The sequence below is a fragment of the Haliotis rubra genome, unplaced genomic scaffold (assembly GCF_003918875.1).
Source record: "Haliotis rubra isolate DU_JTF1 unplaced genomic scaffold, ASM391887v1 Scf24, whole genome shotgun sequence".
Lineage (NCBI taxonomy): Eukaryota > Metazoa > Mollusca > Gastropoda > Lepetellida > Haliotidae > Haliotis > Haliotis rubra.
The window spans coordinates 3123598-3141816 of record NW_025766447.1 but is presented as its reverse complement, the minus strand read 5'-3'; the positions used below and the strand labels follow the sequence as shown (position 1 = coordinate 3141816).

The window sequence follows — 18219 nt, the reverse complement described above, 5'->3', positions numbered from 1 at the left end:
AGCTCCAAATGTAGTCATTTTATGATAGTGACATCTGTATGTTCCATATTTCAGACACTTTCTAATCAGTGTTTGAAGAACAGAACAGGTTTACTTTTTGAATGTCAAGCACTAAAACTACAGGGGCAGGTGGGGTAGCCTAGTGGTTCAATTCCCCACCTGGGTACAACGTGCGAAGCCCATTTCTGGTGTCCCCCGCCATGATATTGCTGGAATATTGCTAAAAGTGGCATAAAACCATACACTCTCACTCACTAACTCACTCACTCACTCACTCACATATTGTTCTTGAATGAATCTTGCAGTTCTACCTCAGCGGATTCCGTGGCTCCAATCTTGAGAAGTTGCGGAAGATAATCAACGCAGGAGGGGCAACCAGGTATTTGTAACATGTTCTTGAGCCACACATTCTTTCGGATTTTGGCTCATAGCCTCTAAAACCATGTTGATATATAGCAATGAAAGTAATCTTTGCATTGGAAGGAAAAGGCACAATATAAATGAACTGTTTTAGATGATAATTTAATGTACCCAAGCTAACAGGTTAACAGTTACTTATTTGTATTTGGGCCAAAATGACTTTGTTACAAATAGGTTGAGCTACTGGTAAAATTTTTTTCTATTAAGGATTGTGACAGAAGTGAGAAACACTATTTTAAAATCTATTGGTGAGATAGTGTCTGTAGTTTGTTAATTGATTTGGAGTGAACAAAGTTTCTTTATAACCACTCATCATCTATGGAAATACGTGTGATACACTGACCATTTCCCACAGATTCAACACAATCAACGAGAGTGTTACCCATGTTCTGATGGGAGAGAAGATCCAGTCAGATATTGACATGATCAAAAATAGTGATCTCAGGTACGTGCTTGGACACTCAACTCAAGAAAATATATATTTGTTCTCTAAAAAATATCTTTGAATCCCTACTTTATTTGCTTCAATGTATAACATGTATAACATGCTTTTGTCTGAGTAAGGAGAACTGGTAAGGAATATAACACAAGGTGTATCATTGAATGATGTGGTGGTGTGGATGTGTTGGAACAGACCCCACGTAGTGTCAGCAGCCTGGCTGGTAGAGTGTTACAAGAAGGAGAAGACTGTGGATGTGGAGCCGTATCTGTGTCTGGAGTTACCTGCCCTTGATCCAACATCACCTAAAATGAAAGGGTAAGCACAGTTTGGTTATCTCAACTCATGTTGAGTTGAGTGCATTTTTAAAATATGGCAGAAACATATCTTGTCCTCTGGTGATGGTTTTGTTTTGCTAAAATGTGTTTCATTTCAAAGGATTTCAAAGTACATACTAACAAGTATAGGAAATTGGCAAATACATTTTCATTCAAGGTATTTGATGTAATAAAACTACTGATTGACAGCCTCTCTACAATGTTTGGAGTATATAGTAAATAGACGTATACATGGAAGAAAGACTTTATGATTTGTGTGATATTTGTTAAGTAAATAGTACATCCCCAAAAATGATGACGTAGCAAGTGACATCATCAAGGCGTGTGATGATGTAATAAGATCATGGCGGATTAAAAACGTATGGCGGATTTATTGTTGTCTGTTGGAATCCAGGACCATCCACCCCCAACATCGGAAATACATGACAGCTTCACATCATGGTTGTAGACAAAATTGCTTTCAATTCTTGTGATAACTGAGGATTCTGTTGTTTTGTTTTGCAGTATATCTTTCAATTTGAAATATCACTTTATTATATTAATCAAATAGCACTTATATCACAAATATCAATTGTTTTAATGAATACATTGTCTTGCTGAGTGCAGAAAATGGTTACATGTGAAGAATTTTTTTTTACATTACAGAAGAAGGAAGTCATCCAAAACAGCTGCAGCACCTAAACCAGCTGATGCTGATGCAACACAGAATCCAGCTGATCAGAAAGATATGGATGATATCCTCAGCCAGTATCTCCCTCAAGGTAGATTTTGTCTTCCTGCCCATCTGTCCAAGATGATGGGGACAGATTTTCTCAAAAGACGTTATAGATAGTTAAGCCAAATTTGTATGTGTTTTCAGGACATGAATGCCTTGATGGATTTCAAAAACAGAAATCGTGTTACAATTCTTTACAGAGTTATGGCCCTCGTCATTTGTTTCTTGACTTAGTGCATGGTATCCCTAATGGGAACAGATGTTCTTACTTAACTGCTTATGTATCTCTATTTGTAGAAAGAATGAGTAGTTGCCAATATAGGAACAGAACACAGTGGCGGGGCATATTGATGACCATCTCTTCTTGTTTGGTGATATTTTAGATGCAAGTATGTTGTATGGTTGTTCTAATGTTTTGTTTATCTACAGAGAAGGAAACAACTGTTGAAGCTGGCAAAGGGGATGAAACAATTACAGGCAATAGTGAGTTGTCAAGTAGTAGTCACTTAAATTAGAACTCAATTTGAATTAAGATCATCTGTTAGTTGAATAATAAAAACACATATCAAAAGTCAATGTTTGTGATTGCGTAAAATTGCCTGATGACTTTGCTACAATCTTTGACCGAAACAACTTTGCTCCAATATGCTGAGTTATAAAATGAAATAGGTATTTTTGAGTTAATTTTTATATATGTAATATTTCTGAATTAGCAGTAGTTCACTTCAGACGTCAGTAGCATTTCCCATTTTGTTCACCCAATATTGATTTATGTGGAATGCAGATTCTTGTCCAGGTAAATGCTATAACTCCATGTCAACATGTCAAGGTAAATGCTGTAAGTCCATGCTGTTTCCAGTACTGACTGACCTGTATAGATCATGTTGGTGTTTCTCCTTCCTAGATTATGATGAGGTTGATGGAGGGACCCAGCACACACAGGATGGGGACAAGGGGATATTCTACAAGAAAACCATTGTCTTCTTCGGATTTGACGAGGAGCAGATCAGTGAACTTGGCAACTACATTAAAGAGAGAGGAGGTATGCCAAATGTTCAGGGAAGTAGATTCACTGGTTGAATGCTGATCATACATCAGAACAGCCTATGGTGTACACGTAATATAGGTTGCTCAGTCCACCTTGTCTTGATGTTTCCATGTGGTGGTTTTGTCAAGAGTGTACCAGGAATTAAGTGAACAGTAAGAATTAACTGAAGACAGGAGTTTCATAGCGATCATATCAGGTTTTGTTTTTGTTTCAGGCAGAGTTGTTGGTGAGAACCACCGTGTTGTTGCAGACTATGGCATCGTGCCCATTGACGGTTATCCCGTGTCCATCACTGTCAATGAAGTTCTCACCAATGTATGGCTGGTAAGAGACATTCTGCAACTTCTTCTGACTTTTCTGAGTAGAGATATCAGTGTTCGAAAGAGATGCGGTTTCCAAGATCCAAGTTCTAAAGCAGAAAACATCAAGGTCCTACCTTACTTTTGGCAGAGAGTTTTCTCCTCTGTAAATGAGGTACATGTATAACTCTCAAAATGATTTGAGTCATATTTCAGGATAACACAACTGCACCTCTTTTCTTCATGCTAATAAATATTAGGTTTTGTTTTGAGATTTAACATTATTCTTGTGTTTGCAGCAAATGTGTATTGAGGAAGAGAAACTACTACCTGTGCAGCAGAATCAGCTGTTTCTCCCTATAGATATGATCAGCAACATCGATGAGCTGAAGCCCTTGGAAGGTTGTGTGCTGTCTATCAGGTGGGAATGTCAGCATCCTTTCCAACAACATCCAGCAACATTTCTGGGGACCTTTTATCTGGTCTTTGAATCACATAATGACTGTGAAAATGTATGGATGTTGACTCCAGTAATGTGAGGGACACAATGTTTTGGAGTAATATTTTTACTCCTTCATCTGATTTAGAAAACTACCAAGCAGATAGCAATAGATGTAGACCAACAACAGTAATAAAATGATTATTGTGGGCACTTAACAAGGGAAGCCAGTAGTTCATTGGTGCTGAAAGGTAATGGCAGTGAACACATAGAAGCCAGGAGTTAATCCAGGCATAAATAGTCTAATGTGACTTTGTAAGAAATATATGAATGTCCATTACTACTATCATTGGTAGACCCACTTTATGTTTCATTTTTCATGTGAGGTAATGACAAGAGCGTGGGAGTTTTACAAAACTTGTTAAATGGTGAATGTTTTTCTTTGTTTCAGTGGTTTCAGTGGAACAGAGAGGGACTGTCTCATGCATATAGCTATGATAATTGGTGCAAGGTAGGTGTTCTAAATTCACCAGCTTTTCATGTTAATTTTGTTACTTTGGCAACAATGGTACTCAATTATCACATCAATATTTGTATGGATTTCCAGTGAACTGGTGGTGATACTTAAATCTGTTGCAGTTGTCAGGAATACTTTGTCCGACGAGCCAACAAAGGCCTCCTGGCCAGCACACACCTGCTGGTGAAGGAAGCCTCAGGCACCAAGTATGAAGCAGCCAAGAAGTGGAAATTACCTGCAGTTTCAAAACTGTAAGTTCTAGGTTGGTAGATTGGAATGAATTGGTTGTACACCACTTTCAACAGCATTGCAGGTACATCACAGCATGTAAGCTTGATGTGAAAGGAAAACCCTAAATTGGTGCAAGTTTAAGATTTTCAGTGAAATCTTTAGTAAAACCCATAAGCATGGTTTGGTGCTGACAAACTTAGGAACACTTTAGTGGGTAAACAGGGTCTCAAGCTGAAGATGATACTTATCAGGCGTGCCTAAGGGATGTAACTCTGCATCGTGATTTGTTGCAGCTTAGACAATTCTGCAACCATGTTCCCTGGTGGATGCCTTGTTAGATATGTATGAAGGGTACAACAGGATTTTGCATCCAGATTTGAAGACTTTTTGCTGCACTGTTAACAGGCTTAATACCCTTACTCTGTATGATATTGCAAGTCACTCATTGATTTCCCATTAAACCCTTTACTGTGGTAAGCGTCTCTTATTATGCAGGAGATCTATGCAAATTGTGTTTGACCCCATTTTTCATTTTTTCTTTGAGAGGCATTTTAGAAGTTGTGAAGATGAAGGAAAACTGATTTATATGGATAGTCAACTTCTTTATTGCAATGAGTGCGACGTTTCGGTGTACGTACTAACACCGTTATGAAGCATAACGGTGTTAGTACCTACACCGAAACGTCGCACTCATTGCAATAAAGAAGTTGACTATCCATACAAATCAGTTTTCCCCCATGTTTCATGTTATTCCTTACACTTGATGTTGCTTAAGGTCGGCAAAACAGCAAACCGACAGATGACCTTCTGATGGCTACACTTTGTTGCACAAACTGTAATATTATCACTCCTCTCTGAATCAACGGATGTAAATCATAATACGGATATACTGAACTATAACTGATATGGATTTTTATGACTTGACATCAATGTTTTATGTTCAAATATCATGGCCTTTTGCATACTCAGAGATATTCCAAGGGTCCCCTGTTGGATGTAAATATGTGTGGTATTTTTTGAACATGATATTTATTAATCTCATTGAACTACATGTCCAGGGTGTTATAATCTTATGTCTGTTACATTAATCTGAGTTTGTCATATGATGCTGTTCCTTAAAATCATGTGAAACAACATGTTGCTTTTCTTGACCCCGATATTCATGCCTGAGACCCCCAACTTTCATACTGACGGTCACCAGACTCAAACATAGATAGACCGAAGTAAATTTCTGACTTTGCTCACTTCCTTTTCAGGTTTATGACAATACTCAATTATTTTATGTCATTACAGTTGGCTGTTTGCCTGTGCAAGGTCTGGGAAGAGGGAGCCAGAAGCTGACTACACTATCGATAAAGTCGCTGCTCTGAAGTCAGGCCCAGAGTCAGTGCCCAACATTCCAGAGCACGAGCCAGCCTCAAAACACTGTGATAATCAACCAGACACTAACTCAAACAATAACAACATCACCTGTAAAGACTCAAAGACGTCCACACTAGAGAAAGTGACTCCTGTCGCAGTCAAACCTCCTAACGCAGTAACACCAACATTATCTGCTGAGGAAGCTCAGGGTAGGCCTAATGTGATGGACCCAAAGGCATCCACACTAGAGAAAGTGACTCCTGTCGCAGTCAGGCCTCCTGATGCAGTAACACCAACATTATCTGCTGAGGAAGCTCAGGGTAGGCCTAATGTGATGGACCCAAAGGCATCCACACTAGAGAAAGTGACTCCTGTCGCAGTCAGGCCTCCTGATGCAGTGATACCAACATCATCTGCTGAGGAGTCTCAGAGTCGGCCTAATGTGATGGACCCGATGTCTGGGGCCAAGTCACTGATGGAGGAGATCGCTTTGAAGGAAAGTCTCAGCCAGAAAGAAAATATATCATTGGAACCAAGCGATATCACAAACAGACCTCAGCATAGTCGAGTTAAGGTTTGTTTGTTTGTTTTGTTTGTTTTGATTGTTGTTTTATGCCACACTCAGCAGTATTCCAGCTGTGTGACAGGAGTCCACTGATTGACTTCATAAATATCAATGCACACAACTGATATTGATGACGTGCATCCACCAGCTCAGGAAGTCTGACCACTCACTCCTGTTAGTCATCTTTTACCAAGTCTAACTTCAGGGGTTTCACATCTTGTCTTTTTCTGTTTGTGACCATGTGAATTTGGATAAGTTACTTATGTTTCCGTATCCTGACTGTTTGTTTCTCTCTCCCTTAACCCAACATATAGTGAAAATAATCTAGGTTATGTTCTCCAAGAACACAATAAACATCTCACCCAAATACACTCCTCCATGCGCATGCACACTGGCCTCACACATGACCAGCGAGTGAAACATCAACAAGATGGTTGTGGACAAATATTCTGTGTTTCTAATAAAGTCATCCTATCAAAATTGTACAGGTTAAATTCAGTTAATTTTCATCTGAATTATGACCTAGGTTTTCTTCATAAAGTTCTGTTGTATTTGTAGTCTAAGAAATATCAGACTGGGACATTCCTCTGAGAAAGATATTAATGTTCATTCTATTGATATGGTACCCGTGAAGGTCCGGGTTAGAATTGATCTTCAGTAACCCATGCTTGTCTGTAAGAGGCGACTAACGGGATCGGATGGTACGGCTCACTGACTTGGTTGACACATGTCATCGGTTCCCAATTGTGCAGATCGATGCTCATGCTGTTGATCACTGGATTGCCTGGTCCAGACTCGATTATTTACAGACTGTCGCCATATAGCTGGAATATTGCTGAGTGCAGCGTAAAACTAAACTAAGTCACTCTATTGATATGGATTCTTTTCAGTCAGTAGAGGGTTCACAGGACCTTCATAGGGCTATTGAGGCAGTTATGAATGTCGTACGAAATAAGAAAAATAATCAACAGAAATTAGCGAAGTTGAAGAAGACAGTATAGAGGAAATTTAAACCATCTGCATGAGTTACTTCAGAGGCTTTGAAGCCTTCTTAGGAGAGGCGGTGAGGTAGCCTAGTGGTTAGAGCATTCTGTAATCACACCGAAGGCAAGGGTTCGATTTCCCACTTGGGTACAATATGTGAAGCCCATTTCTGGTGTCCCCCTGCTGTGCTATTGCTTGAATATTGCTAAAAGCGTCATAAAACCCAACTCACTCACTCCCTCACTTCTTTGGATATTATTGATGCAGATAATCTACCTTTCGTGAAGACTCCAACAATTGTACAACCGCCATCATTCATTATTCACGCAGCTACCTATGCTTTCTCAAGTGTTATCAGCAATGCATCAGAGACTCTCAACGCAACCCCAGACCTACATGCAGCCTCATTTCATCCAAACTGGCCAAATCTTCTTTGTCCTCATTCAAGACAACTTCACTTGAGACTGGAGCTCTTTGAACTTCGTGTATGAAATACTTCAGGAACTGAGTTACTATAAGAGGATATTCAGCTAGAGCAGCCAAGGGTGTGTCTTTAGCATTTTAGAACTTTCCAACGATCTTTCTGCTGGGCAATGTGATATCGTCCTCTGCTGGCTGCCGGGTCACGTTGATATAGCAGGTAACACAGGCCGATATGTTATCTCCACTGTTGATCCTGTATAGTGACTTCAAACCCACTATCAAAAGTTATACTCTGGGCCTTATGCAAAATAGGTGGGACAGTCAAGTAGGAAGAAATGAACTTCATTAATTGAAGCCAACAATTGGTTATACCTACTTGTGTTTTCAGTCAAGACATGATGAGGTAATTTTATGACGATGTCGTATTGGCCACAGTCGGTTTACTCATGACTATTTGCTGAAAACAGATGGAGATGGACCTCCTATGTGTATCTCTTGCATTGAAGTGTTCACCATTAAGCATATTCTGCTTGACTGTGCAGACTTCAAATGCAACGGATTCACATTACGAAGCGACAAATCTGAAAGATCTGTTTTCCTGCGTGATCGGGCATCTCATTGTTAACTACCTGAGGGAAGTTGACCTTTATCATAAATTGTAACCATGTAATGTGAACGATGGATTGCTTGTTTTTGAATTTGGTGCGATGACATTTTGTTTTTAAATAATATTGTAATGAATATATATGTTATTTTTTGGTTCATTTGTTCATTTGGACTTTGTAGTTAAAATGTTTATGAATGCAGACTTGATCTTGTCACTATATGGCTGGAATAATGAGTGAGTGAGTAAATTGTATCAGCAATGTTGCATCTATTCACGACGTAAGCACTCAGAAGATCTACTAGAAATCCCTCTGATGATAGAAGAAAGAATTTTGACCACTTCACGGTCAGGAAAGCAACTTGTAATTAAGTGGCGGTATATTTATATCATATGAGAAGTACAAGACTTCGAGTTATCTAACTCCTGGCATTAGCTACAGCAGCAAGGCTGTCAGACATTCATGCTATCAGCTGCTTCAGTCCATCAGGGATTAAGATGGGATTTCATAGCAAAGATTCAACTTTGTAGACAACCAGAAAGACCATTTCACACCCCGGCTCTGACATCTGTCTTGGGATATGAAGACACAGAAAATTTATCACTCTGTCCTGTCAGAGTCTATATACTTGAATAGAATATGAGGCTTTAAGAAGAAGGGAGTTCAAGAGGTTATTCTTATCTCTATTGCCCAACAATTTTACATAAGTTTCTAGAATAGCTATATCATTTTGGATCAGGGCAGTAGTTCTTTGAGCCTACCAAGCTGCGTGACTCGATCCATGGCATCCAATCTGAATGAAGTAAGAGCCATAGCATCCAGGCTTCATGGCAACTGCACCATCACATCCTTTATGGATGATGATTCTAGCAATTGACAGTACCTTCAAGGAGAAGCTATCTGAGAAATGTAACAGACATGTTAGAGCAAATAACATTTTTAACAATTTCTGATTGAATATAATAGATGCAAACAGTATAGGTATTACAAATCAAATATCGAAAGTTTGGATTCTTGAACATTCATGTAGTCTCAGAGAAAAAAAGGATAGTGCCCCATAACGAATGACTGAGAGTCCATGCCCTCCTATTTTACTGTGTAATTCAGAGCATGAGTGACACGATTCAGTTAAGTGTAGACCGATTCTTGACATATGGATCGTCTTAAGACAAGCAAGAATAATATTTCATGCTAGCCTTCAAAATCTGTGAAATCTTTATGATTTACTTCTTTTTCTCCAAATGATGGTGGTCCCCATTTCTGCAAGATATAAGATTTCCTGAGGGTTATGCGAAAGGTATAAGAATTCAAAATTGAGTGGCTGCCCTCCACCTACCTTCAGATTCAGGCAAATACCGGTAGTATGAGTCAGGACAAGCAAACATATGTAGTTTTAAGAATAAAGAGTAAAAACATATTTTCACTCAGCTTAAGGAAAGTTGATTATCCCCCGTTACGTGTTTAACACGAAACGGGGCCTATAGTCTTAGGCTCTGTCCGTATGTCTGTAAGTACATACGACCTAATTGGAATGTTTTAAGAACCATTGACTGGATTGTTTTCATACTTGGTACCTAGGTTCATCACAGTATAAGAAAGGTCCCAGTCAGGTTTGACACCAAGCTTTATAATAGGGAAGGCGCAGGGCCCAGTCGATATTGGTGACCATCCCATAATTTTCAAGGTCACGACAACACTTTGAAGATTTCAGCATGTTAGCCTGCATGTTAAGCTCGTTAGCAAGATATCTCAAGAACCGTTCACTGGATTTTCTTCATATTTGCCACCAAGCTTCATATAGGGAAGGCGCAGGGCCCAGTCGATTTTGGTGACCTTCCCGTAATTTTCAATGTCACAACAACACTTTGAAGATTTCAGCATGTTAGCCTGCATGTTGGGCTTGTCAGCAAGATATCTCAAAAACCAATCACTGGATTTTCTTCATATTTGACACCAAGCTTCATATAGGGAAGGCGCAGTCGATTTATCGACCTTCACATAATTTTCAAGGTCACAGCAACACTTTGAAGATTTCCGCATGTTAACCTGCATGCTTCTCAGCGAGATACCTAAAGAACCATTCACTGGATTTTCATCATATTTGACACCAGGGTTCATATAGGGAGGTGCAGGGCCCAGTCGAGTTTGGTGACTGTCACATGATTTTCAAGCAAACACTTTTCACAGCGACACTTTGAAGATTTCGGTATGTTAAGATTGTCAGCAAGATATCTCAAGAATGGTTCACTGGATTTTCTTCATAGATTTTCAAGACTTCTCTTGAATGTTTTTTGATAAGCAATTTCTCTAATACTATTTTTGGAATATTTCATACACCATGTCAAGGTCAAAATGAGTCTTGAAAATAGTTGTGTGTTTGAACAGCTTCAGAGCAGAGCAAGATATCAATAGAGGTTCACTGGTCATGTTTTTGTTGACATTTAACTTCATCTTAAACTACGACCTTCACTTTCATTACTCTTTAACTTTGATTTGATAATTTGCAGCGGGGGATTATGTCACCTTAGTGACAACTGCTTGTTATTGCTTATTTTGAAAGCTTATTTTGTGGAGAAAAGAAGTACCTGAAACTTACAAGTTCCATTTGTGCCTTGATAAACTTGTCTCCTGTTTTGTTGTAGGAACTTCATCTTGACAAACCTCAAACACCAAAGGCTGCTTCACCTTCAAAGAGTGCAAATGACACACCTGGAAAGTTTCTCCGTTCAGGTGTTTCATTTGTACCAAAGTACAATATTGCAGTGAGTATCCATTTTACTTTTATTGCTCCCCATTCAATGACTCCCTGAAGAGTTTGTCAAATTGTTAAAGACAGCTACCCAGATTGTCATACTTTGTGTCATTTTGATGCATTTTAAGGAGGAATAAGTACAATGCTGCTTTTCAACAGTTTGCCTTTATGGCGTATTTGCTAGCTGGCTCAGAAGAAAATCATAGGTACATCAGTGGTAAAAGTATATGGAGGCATTGTGTATCTGTGTGAAGATGAAAAACTGGCAATATCAAACAAATCTGCCAATAACTGAAGTAGGTTAACTCCATTAATATATTGCTAAATGGTACTTTAAATTTATCTTCAATGAAACCTTGCCTCAGCAGCACAACTTCGTATGTTAGTTATTCAAATATCAAGGGGGTTATATGGTGTGTTTATTTAATTGTTCCTCTGGTACTCTCATTAGGAATAGCACAATGAGACACGCTTTCTTTCACCACACTGCAGACACAGCTTGTAGGATACCAATGCATACATTTGGTTATCATGTTGAAGTTATCACATATTTCAGGATACTTTCACATCTCTGCAGTCTCCTGTAGGCGATGGAAGCCAGAAACACAGGCGAAGATCAAGTGTGGTGAGATCATTACTATTTTCTTGCCACTTGCATCTGTTTTGCATCAGTAACTGTACCACTCCTTGTTGTGAGTCCCAGGACTCAGGGATAGAAACTGGTAGTCACATGAGCTGCTAGCCCATTCTTTTTCAGAAGAAGTCCTCCTTGGGGTACATATAAGCATTAAAATGTCCATTTTAAAAGCCTACGACAGTTGTAACAATATTTCAATAAAATATTTTACCAAACAAAAAACTCGTTATTTGTGGTGAGACCACCCCTACAGGGCCCCGTAGAGGGCCCCCTACAGCCAAGAGCAGGTAACTCTGGCTGTGTACCTCGTACCTCACTTTTCATGCTGTCGTCGGCCGTGTAGGTCGATTGCATGGTCCAAGAAGCTACGAATAAGAGAGCGATGAGTGAGATAGAGTCAAATCCTGTATGTATGGTTCCTTTTTTTCGCCCGGGCGCTAGCTGGAATCTTTGTATGACTTTTTTCATTCATGATTTGTTGTAACTTTACCGGCGTGTTCGCTGTCTCCAGCCACGTGGCAGGCAAGATGGCGGACCGCGGGTTCCCGTTTGCTTTCCTTCTCCTGGCTTTAGAAAAAGCCTTGTAGTCGGGTCGTAAAGGGGCTGATATTTCATTTTGTAGATTATACTTGCCTAAATTCCTCTTTTTTCCAGGCTTTAGGTAAGTTTTGCTTGAGTGTTTTCGTGACGCGTTTACGTGTCGCTCACACATGTTGCTCTTTGTCACCTATGTACGCATAATTACGCTTTCGCTATTATGGCTTTATGCTTAGTATTTAATAGCTTTGCTGTAACAGTTAAAATATCGCCCGGCGCTGTATTTTGTTCTGTTTTGTTGTGTGCATATTATATTATATATATCGTACAGTCCTTGCTATTATCATAGCGTGGTTCTGTTTTTTGCAGCCCAAGGGGTGTGTCACCTGTAGCGGCAGTTTGTCGCCTCAGGATCGCCACCTGGTTTGCTTACGTTGTTTAGCGGAGGAAGCCCATGACGAACAAGGTTGTTCTATGTGTCAGGCTTTCTCCCCCCGCACCATCAAGTCCAGACGTGCTGATTACATGTTCTACACGTCCTTACTTCAGGCGGGGGGGGACATTTGGGGTCAGGAGCCGCCTAAAGACAAAGATAAAAAAGCAAAGAAAAAGAAGGCTTTGGCTTCCTCTCTTTTGGGGGATGCTGCTCCTAAACGGGCGAAGGGTGCGGGGCCTCCGGCGCCTTCACCTGCCATCCCCTCCACATCACAGGCACCTTCCCCCCCTCCTGTCCATGTTTCTAACCAGCTAACAATTGATTTACTTTCTGATATATTGCAGAAGCAGATGGATTCGGTCCACACTCTAGTGGCTGACGCGATGGCTGGCCTCCGTCAGGAGATTGGCGTCCGGCCAGGTATGGATGTGTGCTCCGGGTCTATGGCGGGCAGTGCTCCCAACCTTAGCTTAGGCTCTGGTGTGGGGGTTTCTGTCGGGGGTGCGTCGGCTCCGAGTCTCGTCTCGGTTGCTGGCCACCCCTCCGCTGTAGTAACTACTACCGGCCCGAGCCTTGATCATTTTGCCTACCATTGAGGAATCCCAGCACGGGCTCTTCCTCGTCACGCCACCGCAACTCAGTGTCGAGTCTTGGGTCAGGTGTGCCGGGCAACCCGGCTCTGCTCGAGCCTTTGTCCCTCTCTGTAGACCCCTCGGATGATCCCTCAGAGCTCTCTCTGATTACAGAGGCCTCACTCACTGAGGATCGATTCGAGGAGGCTATGGAGGAGGATGAGGGTCGCCTTTGGTTTCGCTCGGTGCATCCCTGAGGCAGGTACGGGAGCGTATTGCCTCTGTCCTGCCCCAGGTAGTGGTCAGTACTGGCGCACCCGACCCTCAGGAGTTTCGCCTCCCAGGGGAGGCTTTTGCTCCCACCAAGGTGGGGGACACAAGGCTGCGTATATTACCCTCAGTCTTGTCTGAGGTAATCAACCCCCTCCTCTGTGGTACCAGGTCCAGGTTCGATTTGCCAGAACTTGACCGTCGGTACCTCATGGGGGAGGCTTGCCTTTACAATCCCCCAGTGGTTGACGATTGTGTTTACGCATCCGTCGCCCTGGGGGGTTTATCGGGTAATTCTATGGCTTCAGCCAAGCAAGGTCGCCGGCTTCCGACGTTCACGACTAACGCTACAGCTCTTAAATCCGCCTATCGATCCTTTGAAGAGCAATACCGCAATGCGGTTCAATGCCTCAAAGTGACGATCCATTCAGCCTACATCTCGGTGTTGCAGAGGCAACTACTGGATGTGGGTGGGGTGGAGGAAGATTCGTCTCCCTCCACCTTGGCTAAGCAATTAACGGAGGTACAGTCACATCTGGCGCGCGATTCTATCAGGTCGTCGGCTTGCCAAATGATGTCGGCGGCTTTCCGTGGCGAGGTATTCGCCTGCCACGCAACAGGCTCTGCTGGCGCTGCCATTCCGGATGGGTTCTACCCTGTTCCCCGGGGCAGCTACAGTAGTCAGGGAGGCCGCGGAGGATGTCTCAACCTTCAAGGACTCTAAGCCCTTGCTGGAACAGCCTCACATGTCTCGCTCGCGGCCCCCGGTTGTTTCCTCCGCATATCCTTCTGCCGCGGCGAAGGAATCTGTTAAATGGGCTGAGCCCTTGCAGTCGCCACGGCGCCCCACCAGCCTTTTCAGAGGAAGGGGAAGTCAGCCCCGGCTTCCCAGCTATAATTCCTCCGGAGCCCTTGTTGGTACCAGACCAAGCAGTCGGAGTACTGCCGAAGTCAGGTATTCAATGTCTCATGCCACATATCCCTGTGGGTGGTCGACTTTCCCTCTTCCTGTCGGAATGGGAAAAAGTCACGTCCAATCCCTGGGTCCTGTCCACACTCAGGGAAGGCCACATGCCACAGTGGAAGCGAGACCCACCCCCCTTCTCCGGGATCCGTTGCACTCCAGTGCCGGCTGCCCTAGAGAAGGCGGAAGTGCTCCGTGCCGAGGTCCAGTCGTTGCTGGACAAGGCAGCCATAGAGGTGGTTCCTGTGGGACAAGAAATGTTGGGTTTTTACTCAACTTATTTCCTTGTCACCAAAAAGGACAAAGGGTTCAGACCTATTCTAAACCTCAAAGGTCTCAACGACATGTTAGAGGTACCGTCCTTCAAGATGGAAACACTGCGTTCGGTGATTTCGTCTGTGGAGAAGGGAGATTGGCTCACGTCAATCGACCTCAAAGACGCGTACTTCCATGTCCCTATGCACCCCGAGTTCAGGAAATACCTAAGGTTTTCCTTCGACGGGAGGTGCTATCAGTTTCGGGTACTCCCCTTCGGCATCTCCACAGCGCCACGGGTGTTCACCAAACTCATGCTAATTCCAGCTCAGGTAGCCAGGTCACAGGGCAGGTGCTGTCACCCGCACCTAGACGATTGGCTCTTCGCGCTTTGCCACTCACTTGAGTCGAAGTTGCGACACTTTCTGTGATGAGTATTCTCACCAAGTTGGGCTGGATTATCAACCTCAAGAAATCAGAACTGGTTCCCACCCAGGATCTGGTGTTCTTGGGAGCAAGATTCGAGACAGCGCGAGGGATAGTCTCCCTGTCTCCGGACCGCGTCACCAAAGTCCAGAGAGTTGTGTTACAATTTCTCGAGTTCCCCAGGGCCTCAGCTCGGACTTGGCTCCAGTTGCTAGGCAACATGGCGGCAACGGTGGACATCGTTTGGCGAGCGCGGTTGAGGATGCGACCCATTCAGCAGGCTCTAGCTCGAATGTGGGTCCACACCCAGGGTTACGAGTTGATTCTCCACACTCCAGGGTGGCTAATTCCTCATTTACGGTGGTGGACACTGGCAGGGAATTTATCCAGGGGCTCCCTTTGGACATCCCATCGCCAGATCTCTCAATTCAGACGGACGCTTCCCTCACAGGGTGGGGGGGCGTGCTGGGCGCCCTGTCGGTCTCAGGCCTGTGGTCACAGAGCGAGGCGCAACTGCACATCAATGTGCTAGAATTGAGAGCAGTCAGGTTGGTGTTCAAACGACTTCGGGAGCAGGTTCAAGGCCGTGTGGTCCGTCTCGAGATGGACAACCAGACGGCAATGACCTACATCCTGAAGCAGGGTGGTACGGTTTCCGCCTCTTCTGCAGGAGGCATGGCAGTTTCTGCTCTGGTGCGACCAGTTCGACATACGGGTAATGCCTGTTTATCTCCCTGGGGCGGACAACGTTCGAGCAGATGCACTCTCTCGTCGTATCCTGGCCCCACACGAGTGGATGCTCCATCGGGGGATATTCGGGGCTATCTCCCAGTTGTTCGGGTCGTTCCAGGTGGATCTGTTTGCATCTGGGGGGACGAACCAGATTCCGGTGTTTTGCTCTCGGATACCGGATCCGAGAGCCATCGCCCAAGACGCTTTCCAGCTCGATTGGACGGACAGGGTTCTGTGGGCGTTCCCGCCACTACCCCTGATTCCCAAAGTCCTCTTGCAGCTTGCCACCCAACCAGCTCGACTTCTTGTGCTCCTTGCACCCCTTTGGTCGGCTCAAAGCTGGTTTCCGGTACTACTCAGGTTTCTGGCTCAGCCTCCTGTACTATTACCCTTTCGACCGGACTTACTATCCCAGAACGGAGCGCCGCACCCGAATCCCAGGATTCAGTGGGTGGCCTGGCCTCTGTCCGGAATCGCCTCCACGCGAGCGGAATTCCTGCACCAGTTGCAGACACAATTCTGGCTTCGCGGAGGGATTCGACAAACGTTCAGTATGAGGATAGATGGGCCTGTTATGCGCGCTGGTGTGTCGGCAGAGGGATTCTTGATCCCTTTTCTTCAACTGTAATTGAAGTACTGGAGTTCTTGCAGTCTCGGTTAGAAGCCGGTTTAGCCGCGTCTACTATCCGGGGCTACTCCACGGCAATCTCTGCCTTCCATATCCCTGCCGGCGACGGTGCTCTCTTGGGGCAGCACCCTCTAGTACAGCGCTTTTTAGCAGGCGTGGACAGAATCCGTCCGACTGTCCGGCGGATTAGTCCCCCGTGGGACTTGTCAATCGTTCTTGATTGGATGTCCGGTCCTCTCTTTCACGATCTGTCGTCTCTTTCACTCCAGCTGTTAAGTTGGAAGGCTGCCTTTCTTGTGGCGGTAACGTCTGGCAGGCGGGTAGGTGATATCCATGCGATGTCAGCGGATCCTGCTCTGACTGTCTTTCACAAAGACAGAGTCAGTATTCGGTTGCCAGACTCCTACCGTCCCTAAGGTCGCAGGCTTTCATATAACGGGCCCTATCGAACTGCCAGCTTTCACTCAGCCTCCATCGTCCGGTACCTCTCTTGCGGCGCTCACGCCTTAGATGTCCGTAAGACTCTCAAGGCTTGTATCAAAACGAACGGCTGCTACCAGGAAAGATAAGCAGCTGTTCTGTTGTTATGGCGGTGGCAAGGCTGGTCTTCCGCCAACAAGCAGACCATATCTAGGTGGCTTGTCTCTGCCATTTGTTCGAAGTTACTCTTACAAAGGATTAACCATCCCTCAGGGTTTAAAGGCTCATTCGATTAGGGCAGTGGCGACATCAAAAGCATACGCCGCGGCACTGCCCATTGAGGAGATCTGCTCAGCGGCTATCTGGAGCCGACCGAGTACGTTCATCCGCCACTATCAGCTGGACAAACACTCACGGGAGCGTGCTCGGTTTGGCCAGACAGTTCTCACCAGTGGACAGTGTCGTGATTCTCTAGCCGAATGAGCCTTAGAAATCACGTTTGCTTTTCTCATGGTGTAGGTGTTAATAAATTCCTCAATTTTTATCGGTGGTGGTATCACATTGGTGGTGGTTTTTACCGTATGTAGCGATTATCACTCGCTACAGTCACTGTGTTCATCCCTGCACCACGCTTCGCTGGTTTGGGTTGCTGAGGGATATATATTGGACTCGCCCATACTTTCCCTCCCATTTTGATGGTTGGGGGTGGGACTTGCGTCCGTCTTTATAAATTCCACCAATAGCCTATCGGCTAGGCTCCTTTTCCCCCGCCTTGCCACGCCCCCGCCTGATTGACTTCAGCGGTCAGGTGACTAGGTGAGTGTACTTTCTCTCTCTGTCGCGGCTTCGGGCTGTGCCTTCGACTGAACTAGGAGGTATGTTAGGCAGACAGAATACCGCTCCCGACTCAACATCGTTGGGAGTCTGTCTTATGCTTATATGTACCCCAAGGAGGACTTCTGCTGAAAAAGAATTTTACAAACCTGGAGAGGTTATGAATTCTTTGAAGAAAAGTCCTCCTTGGGGTACGGCCGCCCACCTCCCCTCATTCTGTCTGACACGTTCAGCATGAAAAGTGAGGTATGAGGTACACAGCCAGAGTTACCTGCTCTTGGCTGTAGGGGGCCCTCTACGGGGCCCTGTAGGGGTGGTCTCACCACAAATAACGAGTTTTTTGTTTGGTAAAATATTTTATTGAAATATTG

The 18219-nt window shown here is 44.0% G+C and overlaps 1 protein-coding gene across 1 annotated transcript in view; it reads left to right on the top strand.

Moving 5' to 3' along the window:
* LOC124278635 (DNA topoisomerase 2-binding protein 1-like) overlaps positions 1-18219 on the top strand; it is a 55894-nt gene that overhangs the window by 15457 nt on the left and 22218 nt on the right. The window contains 13 exon segments of the mRNA XM_046714402.1: positions 306-379; positions 776-865; positions 1055-1177; positions 1843-1958; positions 2342-2395; positions 2817-2954; positions 3175-3284; positions 3559-3680; positions 4150-4209; positions 4338-4466; positions 5740-6382; positions 11028-11147; positions 11694-11762. Of these exon segments, the coding sequence (XP_046570358.1) occupies positions 306-379; positions 776-865; positions 1055-1177; positions 1843-1958; positions 2342-2395; positions 2817-2954; positions 3175-3284; positions 3559-3680; positions 4150-4209; positions 4338-4466; positions 5740-6382; positions 11028-11147; positions 11694-11762 (1848 nt within the window).